This window comes from Lactuca saligna, chromosome 9, assembly GCF_052625555.1.
Source record: "Lactuca saligna cultivar CGN05327 chromosome 9, ASM5262555v1, whole genome shotgun sequence".
NCBI classification, from domain to species: domain Eukaryota; kingdom Viridiplantae; phylum Streptophyta; class Magnoliopsida; order Asterales; family Asteraceae; genus Lactuca; species Lactuca saligna.
Window position 1 is genome coordinate 12,784,853 of NC_136425.1, and position 17,736 is coordinate 12,802,588.

General features: G+C 34.8%; 1 protein-coding gene, 1 long non-coding RNA gene and 1 other non-coding gene across 3 annotated transcripts; 2 read left to right on the plus strand and 1 right to left on the minus strand.

Annotated features, from left to right (window-relative positions):
• Positions 1-2,727: 2,727 nt before the first annotated feature.
• Positions 2,728-4,485, plus strand: LOC145014186 (uncharacterized). The gene has a single exon (XM_078972558.1). The coding sequence runs from the start codon at positions 3,008-3,010 to the stop codon at positions 4,355-4,357; it is 1,350 nt and encodes a 449-aa protein (XP_078828684.1). The 5' UTR covers positions 2,728-3,007; the 3' UTR covers positions 4,358-4,485.
• A 344-nt stretch (positions 4,486-4,829) lies between these two features.
• Positions 4,830-4,902, minus strand: TRNAR-CCU (transfer RNA arginine (anticodon CCU)). The gene has a single exon. It is a non-coding gene; the product is annotated as a tRNA-Arg (tRNA).
• Positions 4,903-16,637: 11,735 nt separating this feature from the next.
• Positions 16,638-17,529, plus strand: LOC145014711 (uncharacterized). The gene is made up of 2 exons (XR_013665584.1): positions 16,638-16,746; positions 17,356-17,529. It is a non-coding gene; the product is annotated as an uncharacterized LOC145014711 (long non-coding RNA).
• The last annotated feature ends 207 nt before the right edge of the window (positions 17,530-17,736 follow it).

Sequence of the window (17,736 nt, forward strand, 5' to 3'; positions counted from 1 at the left end):
AATATTTTTTCTCGATTTGATATCACTATCTGAACCTGTTTTACATATACAAAACTTAAAAAGAAATAAAGAAAAAAAACACCACATTATTTATTTGACTTGGGTTGTATTTTATCTTTATCTAAGCAAAATGAATATAATTAAAAATTTAGTTAAAAAGGCGAGTGGGCGTGGTGTTTAAAGCTGTCTAAAATGCATACAAATTCCTATAAATTGATGTATTGAAAAATCTTCCATTTAATTTCAAATTACTAAATTAAAGATTCATTAATTTTCTTTATTTATTTATCTAAATTATTATTTTTAATTTAAAAGAAAAAAAATGCTTTAATTTTTATAATTCAATATTTTATCACTTTCTTATAAATTCAATTTCTCAAATGTTTAGAATTTTGTATTTACTTTTTCTTTTAAATAAATCCATATAATATATGAGTCTTCCACCTAGTTAAAAAATATATTAAGGAAATAGAAAACTTACATTGAGTAGGCAATAGTATGCACTTAGATCTTGTATAAAAGGTGCAAGATTAACGTTGTAAGTGGGGTTCGTTGTATCTGGAAAAAGAACACCCTTAGCAATCAAGGCAGTGTATTTCATCATGCAAAGTATCAAATTTTGAAAGCAAACAACTTACTAATCTTGAAAGAACTTGAAATCCCAAAGAAACCCAATAAAGACAATCCAAAAAGCGTAAGCATTCGAGAATTTTTCATTTTGATTTGGTGGACAAAACATAAGCTTTTGCTATTAATTTATACTTGAAAGAAAGACTATAGACATGAACGATCGTTGAACCAATTTTAACACTAAAAACAATGGGATAACAAAAGTATATCCCATTACATTTGACATAAACAAGAATTAGCTTTCAAAATATTCCATAATGTTCTTTTTGAGATTGTATACCATCAGCAAATCGTTGTATGCATTAAATAGTTGTTAAGTGGGATCAGGTATACTTATCCATTAAGTTGGATATACATGTTTATACCATTATCTTTATTTTGTAAGGTAAAATATATGTGAAATGTACTAACCATTTAATTTATCATAGAATGATCATGTGTCAATAGTGGAAGGACACCAACTACAAGCCTTGTTTTGAGATATTATGTATATTAAACTTGAAGGTGAAAATTCAAAACTTAGGAAACATTAAATCAATCTTATTCTGATTCCAAGGAACCAATAGCTCGACAAATTTTGATAAATGATGTTTTGGCAAAAGAAGCTAAAATTGCAATCGAAAAATACAATAATGTGAATAGACTTTATAACAACTGGTGTATTTCAGCTAAAACCATTGATCTGATCCCCAATGGCCTCACAAATTGAGAGGATAATGTGCACATGTGTTGCTTAGATCCATATTATGAATCGAATTAAGCTTTTAAATATTTTGAAATGATTTTTCAAACTAAGGGGTGTATGATGAAATTTGTACTACCAAAATATAAAAAGTAAACCAAGTAAAAGTTTGCTACCTTAATTCTTTTTAGGAATTATGATTTTTTTTTTTAGCATGGAAGTTTCAAAATTGTCATCATTTGATCATTAAAGTTTTAATCGTGCTAATCAAGTCCCTAAATTTTTAATTGTCACTATTTAGCCACTTGAGCAGGTTTTCCAGTTGCCACTTGTCACGTAGTTGTGATGATGCACCTGTGTTTTCTAAATAAAGTGTTTTGATGAACTAGTGGAATTACTTAAACATCATGATCATTTGCTCCGTTTCTTTTATTTCCTACTCAACTTGATGCACACAAGTGTTTGATGAAGAGAAGGGAGAAATAGCCGAATACTAGTGTAGATTGCCTCACAACACTCAAAAAATGATTTCACAATTGTATATTAGTAGGAGTAGGGATAAAGATGTGGAGAAGCTTCAAGTCTTGTTCAATGTCATCAACGAGCTTCATCAACGGGTGGTGACGAAGGACACATTGGTTGACAACCAGAGGGCTTTTGTGAAGGAAGTGAAGTTTGTGTCTTGCTTATTATCTTTTTGAAGAATGGACTTAATAGGGATGTGTAGTATTTTCTTTTGAATCGTATGTAATATAATAAATACTTTATCATTCTTGTTATGCTTCAACTTTCGATTGACTAAAACAACTTGACTTGACATAAACAAATTCAACATAAAAAAATACCTAGAAATTGGTTCTTGAAACTTATTTGCCTTTTGATTTCTAATGGGTAGAAGGAAAAATCTAATACAATGGGGATCAATGTTCTATCTTTGCTTAGAAGAGTATGTCATATGAAGGGTTTCTTGAACCAAAAGGAGAGGAGACGATGAAACTTTCTTGAAGAAGAGGAGTTGAGATGAGAGAAAAATAGACAAATACAACACGAGAGAAGATAGAGGATTTTATCTTGCTTCTAGACGCCACATCAATGCCAAGTCGAGTCATAACACGTAGTTAAATAGTGATAAAATTAAAAGTTTAGAGACTTAATTAGTTTGTACCTTTAGTATCTAAATGGTGTCAATTTTAAAACTTTCATAAAACTCAAATTTAATTAATATATATATATATATATATATATATATATATATATATATATATATATATATATATATATATATATATATATATATATATATATATATATATATATATATATATATATATATATATATATATATATATATATATATATATAGTGGGTGGGTTAAGTTTATCTACAACATTTTAGCATTCATGCAAATGCAATTTATGTTATCGAAAAAAATGGATAATCATTGAGCAAAATGTGGTGGCCTCAACATGATTCCACACAAACACTTTTGGTTTATTTTAATTTAGATTTGATAATCAAAACTCAAAAGGGTTTCTTGCTCCTGAGATGTCGCTACTAATCATGCCTCCCTTCACCTTTACGTTTCATTTTCATGGTTCAACTTGATTTCTCTACAATTTAAAGGACCTTATAGCCGTATATAATATATTTTTTTCGATTCAAACATAAAAATGATTGTTCCTTTCAGACACCTGAATGGCCAAAATGTCAAACCGTGGAACAACAAAACGATTCTTGATTCGAGAAATGGATCGAAGCATCAAACAAATGTTGAAGCTGGTTGAAGAAGAAGGAGATTCTTTCGCCAAGAAAGCTGAAATCTATTGCCAAAAGAGACCAAAACTCCAATCTCATGTCGAAGACTTCTACCGAATGTTTAAATCATTGGTCGAGCGTTACAATGAAGCTAAAGCCGAGTTAAGGAGGAGCCGCCCACCGGAACTCCGTTCCCGAAACTCAGGCAACTTCGATGTGTTTTCCGAACCACCTTCCGCCATGACGTCTCCTGATCGCAGATTATCTCGTCGCTTATCAGAGATTCCAAATTTTGATTACTTTGGAAACAAAGGATATGAAACTTCAACATTGGATTCCGAGTCGGATTCAGATGATTCCCTTTTTCATAGTTATTCGAGTTCATCAAATTACAGGCGATTGCGTAATAAGATCGTTGAATTGGAGACTGAACTTAAGAAGGTTCAGATGGAACATGAAGAGAGTCGATCAAACTCTGAAATTGCGTATTACGAGGAAGAATTACGAATCGCCAAGGAAAAGATTCGATCGTTAGAAGAAGAGATCGATCAATTGAGGATCAAACTCCATAGACACGAATCGATGGAACCCCTTTCAGATGAATCCATGGATGATTTTGAAACTCCACGGGTTAACGATCGTCTGGCCGACGAAACATTGGATCAAGAAGTTAAACGATTCAGGCGTGAACTCGACTCCAATGCTCGTTTCCAAAATCATCATGAATCTGATAAAAAACTGCACAACTCTGAACTCGATGGTGAGAAACTGAAACTATCAGAAGAAAACTTGCAGCTTCAAGAACAGATTAGGAAACTATCAAAACAAAAAAAACTTGATGAGAACATCAAAGAATGGGAACGATGCAGACGTTTAGAAGAGCATCTGGAAAGGATTAGAATTCGGAACAACGAAATGGAAGATGAAATCGAGCAGTTAAAGATGGACAGAGAAGGGATTGTCTCTAGGATTTCTGAACTTGAAGAAGAAACGAGTTTGAAAGATGATCAAATCGATGAAATGAACGATCGTCTTGAAAAACTACATTTGGAAATCCAAAAGTCGATGAATTCTATAGAGGAGTTGAGGCATCAAAGTCGAGAATTAAAGAAAGTGATTGAGAAGCAACAGGAGATGATCGAAGAAGAAGCAGAGGAAAAACGACAGGCTGTAAGGCAGCTGTGTTATACAATGGAACATTATCGGAATGCATATCAAATGCTTCGACAAGATCTTTTGGAACAAAAGAAACCGGTTATGGCGTCACAAGGTGACATTGTTAGTATATAGAATTATTTTCTTTTATTCAAATATTAACATAGTATAAATTTTTTTCTTATATTTTTAGGAGTATATATCACTTTAGTTACATAAAGTTTGTATTCAATACCAGAGAATAAAAAATAGCCTAATTTACACATATATCTTCAAACTGTTACACTTATAGTTTAAAAAAATGTCATTTTATATTATCATTGTCAATTTTTAACATAGTATAATTTTTTTCTTATATTTATAGGAGCATATATCACTTTCAGTTACATGAATATCGTATTCAATATCAAAGAATAAAAAGCAGTATAATTTAGACAATACGTCTCCAAACTGTTCAAATTGAAGTCTAATAAACCATAAAATGTGAGAAGATAATATATTAAAATAGTTTAATAGTTTAATTTAATATAAAGTTACGCTTGTAGTTAAAAAAAAAAAAAAAAAAAAAAAAAAAAAAAGGTCATTGTGGTAGGCCAAAATTATGACGCGCGCCAGGTAGGGGTCGAACCTACGACCTTCTGCTTAGGAAACAGACGCTCTATCCACTGAGCTACAGGCGCAATTGATATTTGACTTGCGATGTGTAGCTAAATATACTGACAGATAACTACTTGAATCATATATATGAATAGCATCTACTCATCGGATTGTATTTAATAAAACTAAATGTAATTATTAATTTAAGGATAATTTAAACGTTACCGTTAATTAGTTTAAGATCTATTTGATCATTTTTATTTTAGATTTCATCATTATAATTATTTAAAGTATTAAATATTGTTTATAGGGTAACTTAATATATATATATATATATATATATATATATATATATATATATATATATATATATATATATATATATATATATATATATATATATATATATATATATAGTTTAGAGTAAATTACACGGATCGTCTCACGTATATGTATCAAAATACAAGTTTAGTCTCTATTTTCAAAAATTAATTTAGATCATCTCTAGATTGATTAAAATTTACGCATGTCATCCCTCGTTAGTTAAATTTACACGTTTTATCTCTCGCATCCCTTGCGAGACAAGAAATAGGTATTCTATCCTTTTTTTTTGGTTTATTTTTTCTCTTACAATTATTTATAATATACAAAATAAAATAAAAACCCCACCCCACCCAGATTATCCTAACCCTATCACTTTAAATCATATTTCTGTTGGATTAGGTGTCTAAATCAATAATTAAATTGATACATATTTGAATTAAAAAACAAAGTTCTTTTGGATTGTTCTGAGAATCAAAAATAGCTAGAAATGATATTAGGAGAGAGAAAAAAATTATTAATATATTATGTAAATAATATATTAATTGGAAATAGATAATTGATATGTTGGTTTATTGTGTGATTAATAAATTGATTAAATTCACATGAGATTAACAATTAAATAATTGATTTGTTATTTTATATGGTTAATAAATTAATAAAACAATCAATTAGAATTAACTAATTATTAATCTGTAATTAATTCGGTATTAATTTGAATTAATTAAATGTGCAATAAGTGAATTGTAATTCAATAATTGAACAAAAAAAGCAATTCTAGAAACCTCTTTGACATGAACGGTTTTGGGCTCCTCTATGGTTTCTGAAAACTTCCTAGTTGCATAAAAGGAAAAATATTTGAATTATGATTAAATCTATTATTTAATCAAGTCATATTTTGTTTTGCTTGCAAGTTACCTAAATTATAAATAGGATCCTAACGCCATCAATTTTCGTTCATGACCTTCCTAAGAAACATAGGAACAAAATTTATTCCTCTCTCCTCTTCATTCTAGGGTTTTGAGGGTTTTTGGTGTGAGTCATTAGATGCATTAGATTTTTGGCGATTGCTTTCCAAGGTTTTCAGGAAGGATATTGGTGTGATTATTTGCTACAATAATCAAGAGATATGTAAACCCTAACTCTATGTAAAGTTTGATTATTATATATTTTCCTTAGAGTTCTTGATGTTCATAGGTTATTGCTATCAATTGAGAAAACTTAGATCCAAATAAGTTGCATGTGAACTTAAGGGTTAAGTTTTTCCACCACATGTTTTAATTATAACCTATAAAAAACCTATCAGTGGAATCAGAGTCATAGTTTTCTATTATATTGTGCATAATAGTGAATAGATCAAAATTATGGATTATTGAAATTAAACCCTAATGGCCATGATTTTCGATTTTACTATGGTTTCTTGAAACCTTAACCTTTCTAACCCTATTTTTGAAAATGGGGGAGCTCCTTTAGGGTTTTATCTTGTTTCCTTAATTATTATTTTAATAGTCTTAAAATAAAATAATACAAATTGGAAAACCCATAGTTTTATCTTGTTTCCTTAAATATTGCTTTAATAGCCTTAAAATAGAATAATTAGGAATGGAAAAACGCATACCCTATTTTCGAAAATTAGAACGTTTTGGATTATGATTATATTTGAATTATTTTTATTAATTGTTTAATTTAAATAATTATTTAATCCCTTTATGGTTTAATTAATTTAATTAATTGGTTAAATAAAAGATAAAGATAAAGCACAATTGGTTTAGTATTAATTTATGAAAAGGTTTAATTTAGATGATTAATATTTAAACCTTTTATTTTAAAAAGTTTTAAAATACACCTTATGTATACTATTAAAAGGTTAAAATATATTATATGTATAAGACAAGTTAGTTAAATCGCTAGTACGACTCATTCACGAAGTCATACTATAAGGGGTATAAAGGAAGCGGCGTATAAAATGACTGTCATTTGGTGTTCGCTCTCACCCACCACTCCCTTGTATGGTGGAGGGTCGTTAGCCGAATGGAATTGATAGGACATAATCTCATTAAAGGTATAATGATATAAAAATACTAGAACCTTCTTTAAAAAAATACCACTTTAGTTACTTTAGGAAAAATGTGAAAAGTATGCTTATCCATGAAAACACATATCATGTTTTATATGTCGTTAGTAGAGCGTGTGTGGTTAACCGACACACTAATAAGGATTATAAAGAGATATGATGGTTATCTCGAAAATTATCATTGTTGATAGAGTGTGAGTGGTTAACCGACACATCAATGTGAGATGATAAATGACATCGAGGTTGTCAAATGGGTTGGCATGGTTATTCACATCGCGTTTGTGATCCTCGACATCTCAGTCACAAAAATGAGAGTGTAATCCGAGATTAAACATATCATTGATAAGATTCAATAAATCTCAAAAGATCTAGGATTTTCATAAGTTTGGAATTGTTAAAAGCCTTACCTACCTAAAATAGATTTGAATTTGATTACAACATCCCTCTTCAAAGTTCGAATCGAAAATATGGATCATAGCCTTAATTTAAATTTTATGTTAATAATTAAGGATTAAAATCAACTAACTTGAATTCTCTATTCTCCCAAATTATAGATGTCAAATGAAGATAGAAATAGACTTCCTCGTTCTTTTGGAAATGGTTTTCCTCTTCCTTCTGAAGATGATATTCCACACTCTGATCAAGGTGAAAATGTTTTCCCTTCTTCGCTAATTGGTGGAATTAGACATCATGCTTCTTCAACTCTTCCACCTCTTCCTCATGTGACTATCCCAACGTCATGTTGAAATATATGAGACAAATCAATCCATATTGGCATGTAGACATCAAGATGGAAATTCTATGTGTGAGCATGTTCTGAAAATGAAATCGTACATTTACAAGTTGGATAGAATGGGTGTCATTTTCCCAAGGGAGCAAGCTATTAATTTGGTTCTTCTTTCACTTCCAAAGTCATCTGATCAGTTCATTAAGAACTTTTATATGAGGAATGTCGACGTGACCCTAATTCATCTGACCCAAAATGTTGATAGTTGCTGAAGCAGAAATGCTTTAAAGCACATCTAAAGCAGAGATGCTCATTGGATCTAATTCCAGAGTTTCCATGGACATTGGCAATGGAAAGGGGTCGTCCAAGATCAAATCGTTTGATCGTATAGTAAAAGGAAAAACTAGTTCATGGATCATTCTATGTGTTAACCCCAAATAGTCCATTTGTTTCTGTTGTCAATTGAAGGTACATTGGAAATGAAGCTGACCAAAATACCTGAAAGATCTTAGAGATAGGAAAGTCAAGTCGTGTGACTCTACTTCAGGTACATCCATTATATAACTCAATAAGTTCCTAATCTTAGACTCTTAATACATAATGTGACGATCACATTTTGATGGATTTGAAGAATCTAAAAGAAAGAAGGAAGTTTAAGCGTAGTGAGCTAAATATGATCATGGGAAATGGACTTCGATCACATTGTTCAATGGCTAGAATTTGAAGTTACTACTACGGAGTTACGATAATTTAATAGATTGCTATTACTCTTTGCAGATGTCTAGAATTATACTTTTCATTTTATGAGTTTTAAGTAGAAGTTCCAACTTTTCGTTTATTTCTTCAATAAAAGTGAAATTTTGGTTTATCTAGTTTCCTTATTATATATTTCCTTGCAATGGCATTTATGAAAGTGTTAGTTACATTTATGATATTAGCAATATTAATTGTGGAACTGATTCTATGATATCACTTGTGGTATTATCATAATTAACCATGTGAAAAGAATTCTCATCACTAAGTTTCATTTGACAGAAACTTGGAGTCTTGCAATTCGAATTGTGTGATGCATGAGAATATTGGTCATTGGAAAATTATGACTAATTCATTGATCACATGGCTTTGTGAGTCAAGTGAAGGAGTAATAGATCTAGTACATGTTGATATGGACCATTCAGATCCACCATAAAGGACGATAACTATATTCATCGCGATTTTATGATGTTTCAGTAAATATAGTTGTGTTTATCAGATCAAGACTAATTCTGATACTTTGAAAAAGTAGCAAAACGAATAAGAAGAATCTATTAGGCAAAAAGATAAACGTATCTCCAATCTTAAAGGAAAATAGAGTACTTTAGTATCATGTTTTATGATCATCTTAGTGACTGTGGATTTATATCACAATTAATCCTCAAAAAAATATTAGTGCAGTTGTATGACTAAGAAGAGGAATCAAATTTTGTTGGAAATGGTTCAATCAAGAGATGAGCCATACTTCATTCCAAATCAAGTTGTGGGGCCATGCTCTCGTAACTATTAATCATATATTGAAACTCATTTCATATTAAAAAGGTTGGAAACACCTCAAAATATGTGGAGTAAAAATGTTTTCTTACTCTATCACATATAGAATTGGAGTTGTGATGTTTTTGTTCATCGAGAAACGGAAGATAAGTTGAGACCTATTGTAACACCCAAAAATTTAACCCAAATTTAAACTTTCAAAACATGTCGAATTCATCACAACATTACAACTTTGTTTTCAAAATATATTTATATCAGAGCTTTCCCAGAAACATAACATAATAGGAGGAGTTGTACGATCATGCCTTCGCCTTGCCGCGATCCCCTGATGTACCTGAAACAATAAACTGAAACTGTAAGCCCGAGAGCTTATTGAGTTACCCCCCAAATACCGATACACATACAGTCCACATAACCATGTCACAACATAACATATCATAACAAACTGAGCAGAACAACACATAACGGGTCCACAACTTTACAGACTGGAATACCCCTGGGCCCACAGTGTGAGTATGGAATGCCTATCGAGCCCCCAGCTCACATCTGGATTGCCACCGAGTCCTCAATACGAGTCTGGAATGCCTATCGGGCCCTCAGCTCGTATCTAGAATGCTCCCAAGTCCTCAGTATGAGTCTGGAATGCCTACCGGGCCCTCAGCTCATATCTAGAATACTCTAGGGTTTGTTGGCTACCGCACGGAGCAGTACAACCTCAACCCATCCCACATAACATATCAACATGTAACAGATAATGCAGATACAAGCAATCAATCAGTATCACAGGTAGTCCTACAGACCTACCCTCTAGCGTATCAAACTAGCATGCATAACTAACTCATACTTAACATAATACAACTACTAGGATATCATATCCAATGGGCCGGCCTTGGTGCCTTAGACTCCTTATTATAGTGAGGCTAACTCACCTCGCAACTGTCGTCGGAAATAAGAAAGCTCAACTCCCAGGTCCAACACGAACTTAACCACCTATATGTACCATACAACCCTTTTCATAAATCTCCCAATTACCAGAAACCAATAGAATTCAACTGGTCAACCCTTGGTCCAAGTCAAAGTCCACAGTCAGAGTCAACAGTCTATGTTGACTCGACTCATCAAGTGCAGATCACCGACTCGTCGAGTGTAATGCCCGGGTTTCAGGGCTAAGCATTTTTGTCAATGTAATAGTCTAGGTCAACTCTTGTAACTCTTTTTGAAGTAATAAAGATGAAATATTTGAGTATTATGTGAATTATGTGTGTTTGTGTGTTTATTATTTAATTATAAATGTATAATTAATAAAGAATAAAACTGAGTGTCAAAATTAAAGTGTGAGATAATCCTGATATCTCTACATAAAGTTTTAGAATATGTCTCAAGGTTTCCGTACATATAAAGAACGCCGAAATCCGAGTTATAACGAAGAAGTTATGACCCGTCAAAGTTTCGCGATAGAACCGGCACGATACCGGGAAGCGTGAATAGTGAATTTACGATAGAGCGAGATTTAGCCTTAGCGATCTAAACAAAAGTCGTAGAATATGTTAAACTATCGAAAGAACGCCCAAATCTGACTTCGTATGAAGAAGTTATGAGATTTTAAACAGACCAATCCTGTCCCGGCCTGTTAAAAATATAACTTTAAAAATAAAGTCAAAATTAGCCGACGGAGTCTAAACGAAAGTTGTAGAGTACGCCTACACCTACGCGTGGATATAAAGAACGTCAAAAACGGAGTTCGTATGAACGAGTTACAAATTATAATAGCATATTTACGTATTAAAATAAAGTATAAATCATGTATACGTACACATATATATACATATGTATATATCATTAGAAAGGTATCGACGATGCGGTCATTATAAGACTAATGTTGAGTTCTTTCGATATTAGTTTAGTACAAATATCATTAAATCCATTTAAAATGGTATTATAGAGGGGTGTTTAGTTGTTTATATAACTAAAAGGTCATTAAGTAATTATGGAGGGTAGTTTTTGAAAATTCAATTAGTATAAATAAGAGCCTTGGGCTCTCATATTTCTTGCACCATTCTCTTGATTCAAGAGTCTTTCTCTCCTTATCCCCCGAGCATTTCGGTCCCTCGTGATTCGACTTCTCTTTCTGTAGTTTAGTATAGTAAGGTGAGCGCTGAAGCGCGGCACGAATCTTTCTTAGAATGTGGAGACCTAGATACGAGAGAAGGGTTTGGAGAGATTGGAAGTGGGAGAGAAAAGGAAATTTGACGGATCCTCGAGGTCCGGTAAGAAAGGTAAATTCTCGAAGTCTGGTTCGAGAGGAGGGGGATCAGAAGCAAAGTGGTGTGACAAGTGCAAGAAGAAGCACTTTGGGAAGTGTGATGGAGGAGTCACTTGTTACAAATGCGGAAAGTCTGGGCACTATGCCAATGAATGCACCCTCAACCAGAAGGCCTGTTATGGGTGTAATGAAGAAGGGCACATTTTTAAGGACTGCCCGAAGAAGAAGGAGGCAGGAAGACCCAACATACCACCAAAGCCGAAGGCGAGAGCCTTCCAGATGACGCTTGAGGCTGCGAAGGAGGCAGCAGACGTCGCTTTAGGTACCTTTCTTGTAAATGGTTTGCCTGCAAATATACTATTTGATTCCGGAGCCAACTACTCCTTTGTGTCGCATAAATTTAGTGCGAAATTAGCATTACCTCTAGAAAAACTTGATAACGCCCTAATTGTAGAAGTTGCCAGTGGCAAATTCGTACCTGTTAGTAATCGTATTAGGAACATCGTCATTGACCTAAACGGAAACGAATTCCATGAGGAACTATTACCCATAGAGTTAAACGGTTTCGACATTGTTTTGGGTATGGATTGGCTTAGCGCCAACGATGCCAAGATATTATGTCGAAAGAAGATAGTTAGGATAAACCCACCCGGAAAGGAATCATTTATGGTGTACAGGGAAAAACGCAGAGTGAATTCTGGAATCATCTCCCTGATGAAAGCCAGGAAATGTTTGTCCAAAGGATGTGCATCATACTTGGCATTCGTAATCGATGCTAAGAAGGAAAAGAAAGAGGTGCAGAATATACCGGTTGTGTGCGATTATCCGGAAGATCTTCCCGGATTACCACCTGATAGGAAAGTGGAGTTTCGTATAGACTTGTTACCAGGAACAACACCGCTAGCAAAGGCACCTTACCGATTAGCACCGACGGAGATGAAGGATCTCATGACGCAACTTCAGGAGCTGTTGGACAACGGTTTCATTCGACCTAGTTCATCACCCTGGGGAGCTCCGGTGTTATTCGTAAAGAATAAGGATGGAAGCATGAGGATGTGCATAGACTACCGAGAGCTGAATAAGGCAACGGTGAAGAACAAGTATCCATTGCCGAAGATTGATGATCTATTCGATCAGCTGCAAGGTTCGAGCTACTTCTCAAAGATCGATCTTAGGTCAGGATATCATCAGCTGAAGGTGAGAGAGTAGGATATTGAGAAGACTGCATTCAGAACAAGATATGGACACTACGAGTTCTTGGTTATGTCATTCGGACTAACCAATGCTCCCGCAACATTCATGGATTTGATGAATAGGGTTTGTAAACCATTCCTCGATAAATCTGTGATAGTGTTCATCGACGACATTCTCATCTACTCGAAAAGCCAGGAAGAGCATGGCAAGCATCTACGAGAAGTGTTGGAGGTGTTAAAGAAGGAGAAGATTTTTGCAAAGTTCTCCAAATGCGACTTTTGGATACGGGAAGTCCAATTCTTGGGTCATGTTGTTAACCAAGAGGGAATAATGGTTGACCCCGCAAAGATCGAGGCTGTAATGAAGTGGGAACGTCCGAAGAGTCCCACGGAGATTCGAAGCTTTCTAGGATTAGCCGGATATTACCGACGATTTATCCAAGGCTTTTCTTCGATAGCTGCTCCATTAACAGCTTTGACCCATAAAGGAGCTACGTATACATGGAGTGAGAAACATGATGAGGCGTTCGAGAAGCTAAAGAAGAAGTTATGTGAAGCACCGATACTTTCTCTACCAGATGGAGTCGAAGATTTCGCGGTTTACAATGATGCATCTGGAGTCGGGTTGGGTTGTGTTCTGACCCAAAGAGAAAAGGTGATAGCATACGCATCTCGACAATTGAAAGAGCACGAAAAGAACTACCCCACTCATGATCTGGAGTTAGCAGCGGTAGTATTCGCCTTAAAGATATGGAGGCATTACCTCTACAGCACGAAGTGCAAGCTCTTCACTGATCATAAGAGTCTCCAGTATCTCTTTAATCAGAAGGAGTTGAACATGAGGCAACGACGTTGGCTAGAACTTCTCAAGGACTACGACTATGAGATACTTTACCACCCGGGTAAAGCAAATATTGTTGCTAATGCTCTCAGTCGGAAAGTAAATCTTGAAAGGAAAAGGCCAAGAGCATTAAGAATTGAAGTCGTCTCGACGATTGTGGAAAGTATCAGGAAAGATCAAGAAGAAGCTTTAGAGAAGAATGACCGAAAGGAAGAACGTTTGGGAAGAACGTTAGTGTTCGGTACAAACAGTCGAGGAGTGAAGGTATTCCAAGATCGAATTTGGGTACCTACGACGGGAGGAATAAGAGATCTTCTGATGGAAGAAGCACATAATACCATGTACTCAATTCATCCCGGTAGCACTAAAATGTATGAGGACTTAAAACCCTACTACTGGTGGCCGAGGATGAAGATCGATGTTGCGAAGTATGTGACCGAGTGTGTGACATGTGCGAGAGTCAAGGCACAACATCAAAAACCGTATGGGAGTTTAGAACCTTTACCTGTACCCATGGGTAAATGGGAAGACGTCACCATGGATTTTGTGACTAAACTACCCAGGACGAAGAGCGGACACGACATGATTTGGGTAGTGGTGGATCGTTTCACCAAAAGTGCACACTTCATAGCAGCCAACGAGAAGTGGTCTATGGATAAGCTCGCAAATGCTTACGTGAAGGAAATTGTAAGACTTCACGGTGTCCCTCTTACGATTGTATCAGATCGTGATAGTCGTTTCACATCACGGTTTTGGAGGAGTCTACAAGAGGAGTTGGGTACAAAGTTGTGTTTAAGTACTGCTTACCATCCGCAAACTGATGGTCAGAGCGAAAGAACGATTCAGACGCTGGAAGATATGGTGACATCATGTACCCTCGAATTCCAAGGGAATTGGGACGAGCACTTACCTCTGGTAGAATTTTCCTACAACAATAGTTTTCACTCGAGCATCAAGATGGCTCCTTATCAAGCCTTGTATGGGCGAAGTATCCTACGCCGTCTTGTTGGCTTGAAGCCGGAGAGAAGCAGTTTATGGGCCCCGAGATAGTCCATGAGACTGCTGAGAAGTTGAAGGTGATTAGGGAAAGGATGTTAGCAGCACAGGATCGTCAGAAGAGCTATGCTGATAAGAAAAGACGACCAATAACTTTCAAAGTTGGGGATTCCGTTTTGCTTAAAGTCTCACCGTGGAAGGGACTTATACGATTTGGGAAACGAGGAAAGTTGAGTCCAAGGTTTATTGGACCGTTCAAAGTTCTTCAGAAGATTGGGAACCAAGCTTACAAGCTGGAATTGCCCGAAGAACTCAATGGTATTCATAACACCTTCCATGTGTGTTATTTGAGGAAATTCACGGGAGATGTTCCCGACATAATTCCAATCTCAAAGTTAAGGATGGATGAAAATAAAAGGCTGATCGAAGAGCCTGAGGCAATTGTTGACCGTAAGACTAAGAAGTTATGACGCAAGATGGTCGACTTGGTGCTAGTCCGATGGAAACATTCGAATGGGCCTAATCTCACTTGGGAAACAGAGGATGACATGATGAGTCGCTATCCACATCTGTTTGCTGATGCATGATTCCGGGACAGAATCATCCTAAGGGGGAGAGAATTGTAACGCCCGGGTTTCAGGGCTAAGCATTTTTGTCAATGTAATAGTCTAGGTCAACTCTTGTAACTCTTTTTGAAGTAATAAAGATGAAATATTTGAGTATTATGTGAATTATGTGTGTTTGTGTGTTTATTATTTAATTATAAATGTATAATTAATAAAGAATAAAACTGAGCGTCAAAATTAAAGTGTGAGATAATCCCGATATCTTTACATAAAGTTTTAGAATATGTCTCAAGGTTTCCGTACATATAAAGAACGCCGAAATCCGAGTTATAACGAAGAAGTTATGACCCGTCAAAGTTTCGCGATAGAACCGGCACGATACCGGGAAGCGTGAATAGTGAATTTACGATAGAGCGAGATTTAGCCTTAGCGATCTAAACAAAAGTCATAGAATATGTTAAACTATCGAAAGAACGCCCAAATCTGACTTCGTATGAAGAAGTTATGAGATTTTAAACAGACCAATCCTGTCCCGGCTTGTTAAAAATATAACTTTAAAAATAAAGTCAAAATTAGCCGACGGAGTCTAAACGAAAGTTGTAGAGTATGCCTCCACCTACGCGTGGATATAAAGAACGTCAAAAACGGAGTTCGTATGAACGAGTTACAAATTATAATAGCATATTTACGTATTAAAATAAAGTATAAATCATGTATACGTACACATATATATACATATGTATATATCATTAGAAAGGTATCGACGATGCGGTCATTATAAGACTAATGTTGAGTTCTTTCGACATTAGTTTAGTACAAATATCATTAAATCCATTTAAAATAGTATTATAGAGGGGTGTTTAGTTGTTTATATAACTAAAAGGTCATTAAGTAATTATGGAGGATAGTTTTTGAAAATTCAATTAGTATAAATAAGAGCCTTGGGCTCTCAAATTTCTTGCACCATTCTCTTGATTCAAGAGTCTTTCTCTCCTTATCCCCCGAGCATTTCGGTCCCTCGTAATTCGACTTCTCTTTCTGTAGTTTAGTATAGTAAGGTGAGCGCTGAAGCGCTGCACGAATCTTTCTTAGAAAGATTCAGCGATGAAGTTCTACCCCTGCAGAGCCCGACTCCTAGCTAAAACCCCATTGTAAGTAAGTTATGTTTACCTTATTTTAATATAGCTTATATTTAAAATTAGTATTGTTATTATGAACTTATAATAAATATTTGGGCTATTATTATGGGTTATATAAGTATTTTTTTAACGCTTATATAATAATAATAATAGCTAGACTATTAATTAGTCTCGGCGAATAATAGACTAAACTCTAGTGGTAATAATACTAGGTTTCGTCGAAGAAAATTCTATTTAAGAAGCGAAGCGCTGTCTGAGTTCGGAATCACCACCTTTTCAAGTGAGTGCATAGTTACTTTCATATTACACATAGATATGAAGTATTTTATATATTACGTGATATGTGTGCATATTATCTGTATACTTGTTATCTATGTTGGATGAATGTTTTTATACAAGTTTTAAATGATTTAAACTGTATATGTATTTTATATCTACAAAAATATTGGGGTAAAACATGGGTAGATGTAATAAGACGATGTGTGATAAAATGATGAGAGGCCTCAATGTTGCTGTTGTTGATCCAGTCATCTAGCGGAGTATAGATGACGACCACAGACTCTTCTAGACAGTCCAGTGGAACGCTGGCAGGCTCACAACCTGTAGGTGTTGTGAACGATGTGTTCACCGGTGTACTTCATCCCCCACATGGTTGCCTTTAGGACATTTATTGTTGAGGAACCCCCTTAGCAGTAGTGTCCATCCCGATGATGATCCTTAGGCTAGGTCCCTTATGATAGGTGTTTAGGGACGTAAAGTGAGGATAACGGGAACGGGTAATCGGGTTATTGTTGATTGATGAAATTAATAAACTTATTTATTGTGGGTTGAAAACCCTATGTGCTCACCAGGCTCCCAAGCCTGACCCACTCAGTTTTATGTATTATAGGAAGTGGCGCTTGAGCATAGATATGATGTTGGACGAGGGATTACGGATATAGGCCTGTAGATATGAAATAATGTAGTAAGGCTTATATTGTACTGTTTATGCTTTTGATCTGTACGAACATGACATCCCGAGTCTTTTAATGAAATACATTTCTATGGAAATGCTTTTGATAAATCTTTATCATATTTTGTTTTGGGACAAATTCCGCAATCCTTTTTATTAAAAGATAACTCTGATTTTGAAATAAAGTATAAACAAAACCGGTCTTTTCTGGCCGTGATTTTGGGGATGTCACATCGAGTCCTTCGTGAATTCGAGGAGTCGTGAAATCCTTGATTGACTCGTCGAGTTCATATGTGGCCAAGATTTGGAAGAAACCCT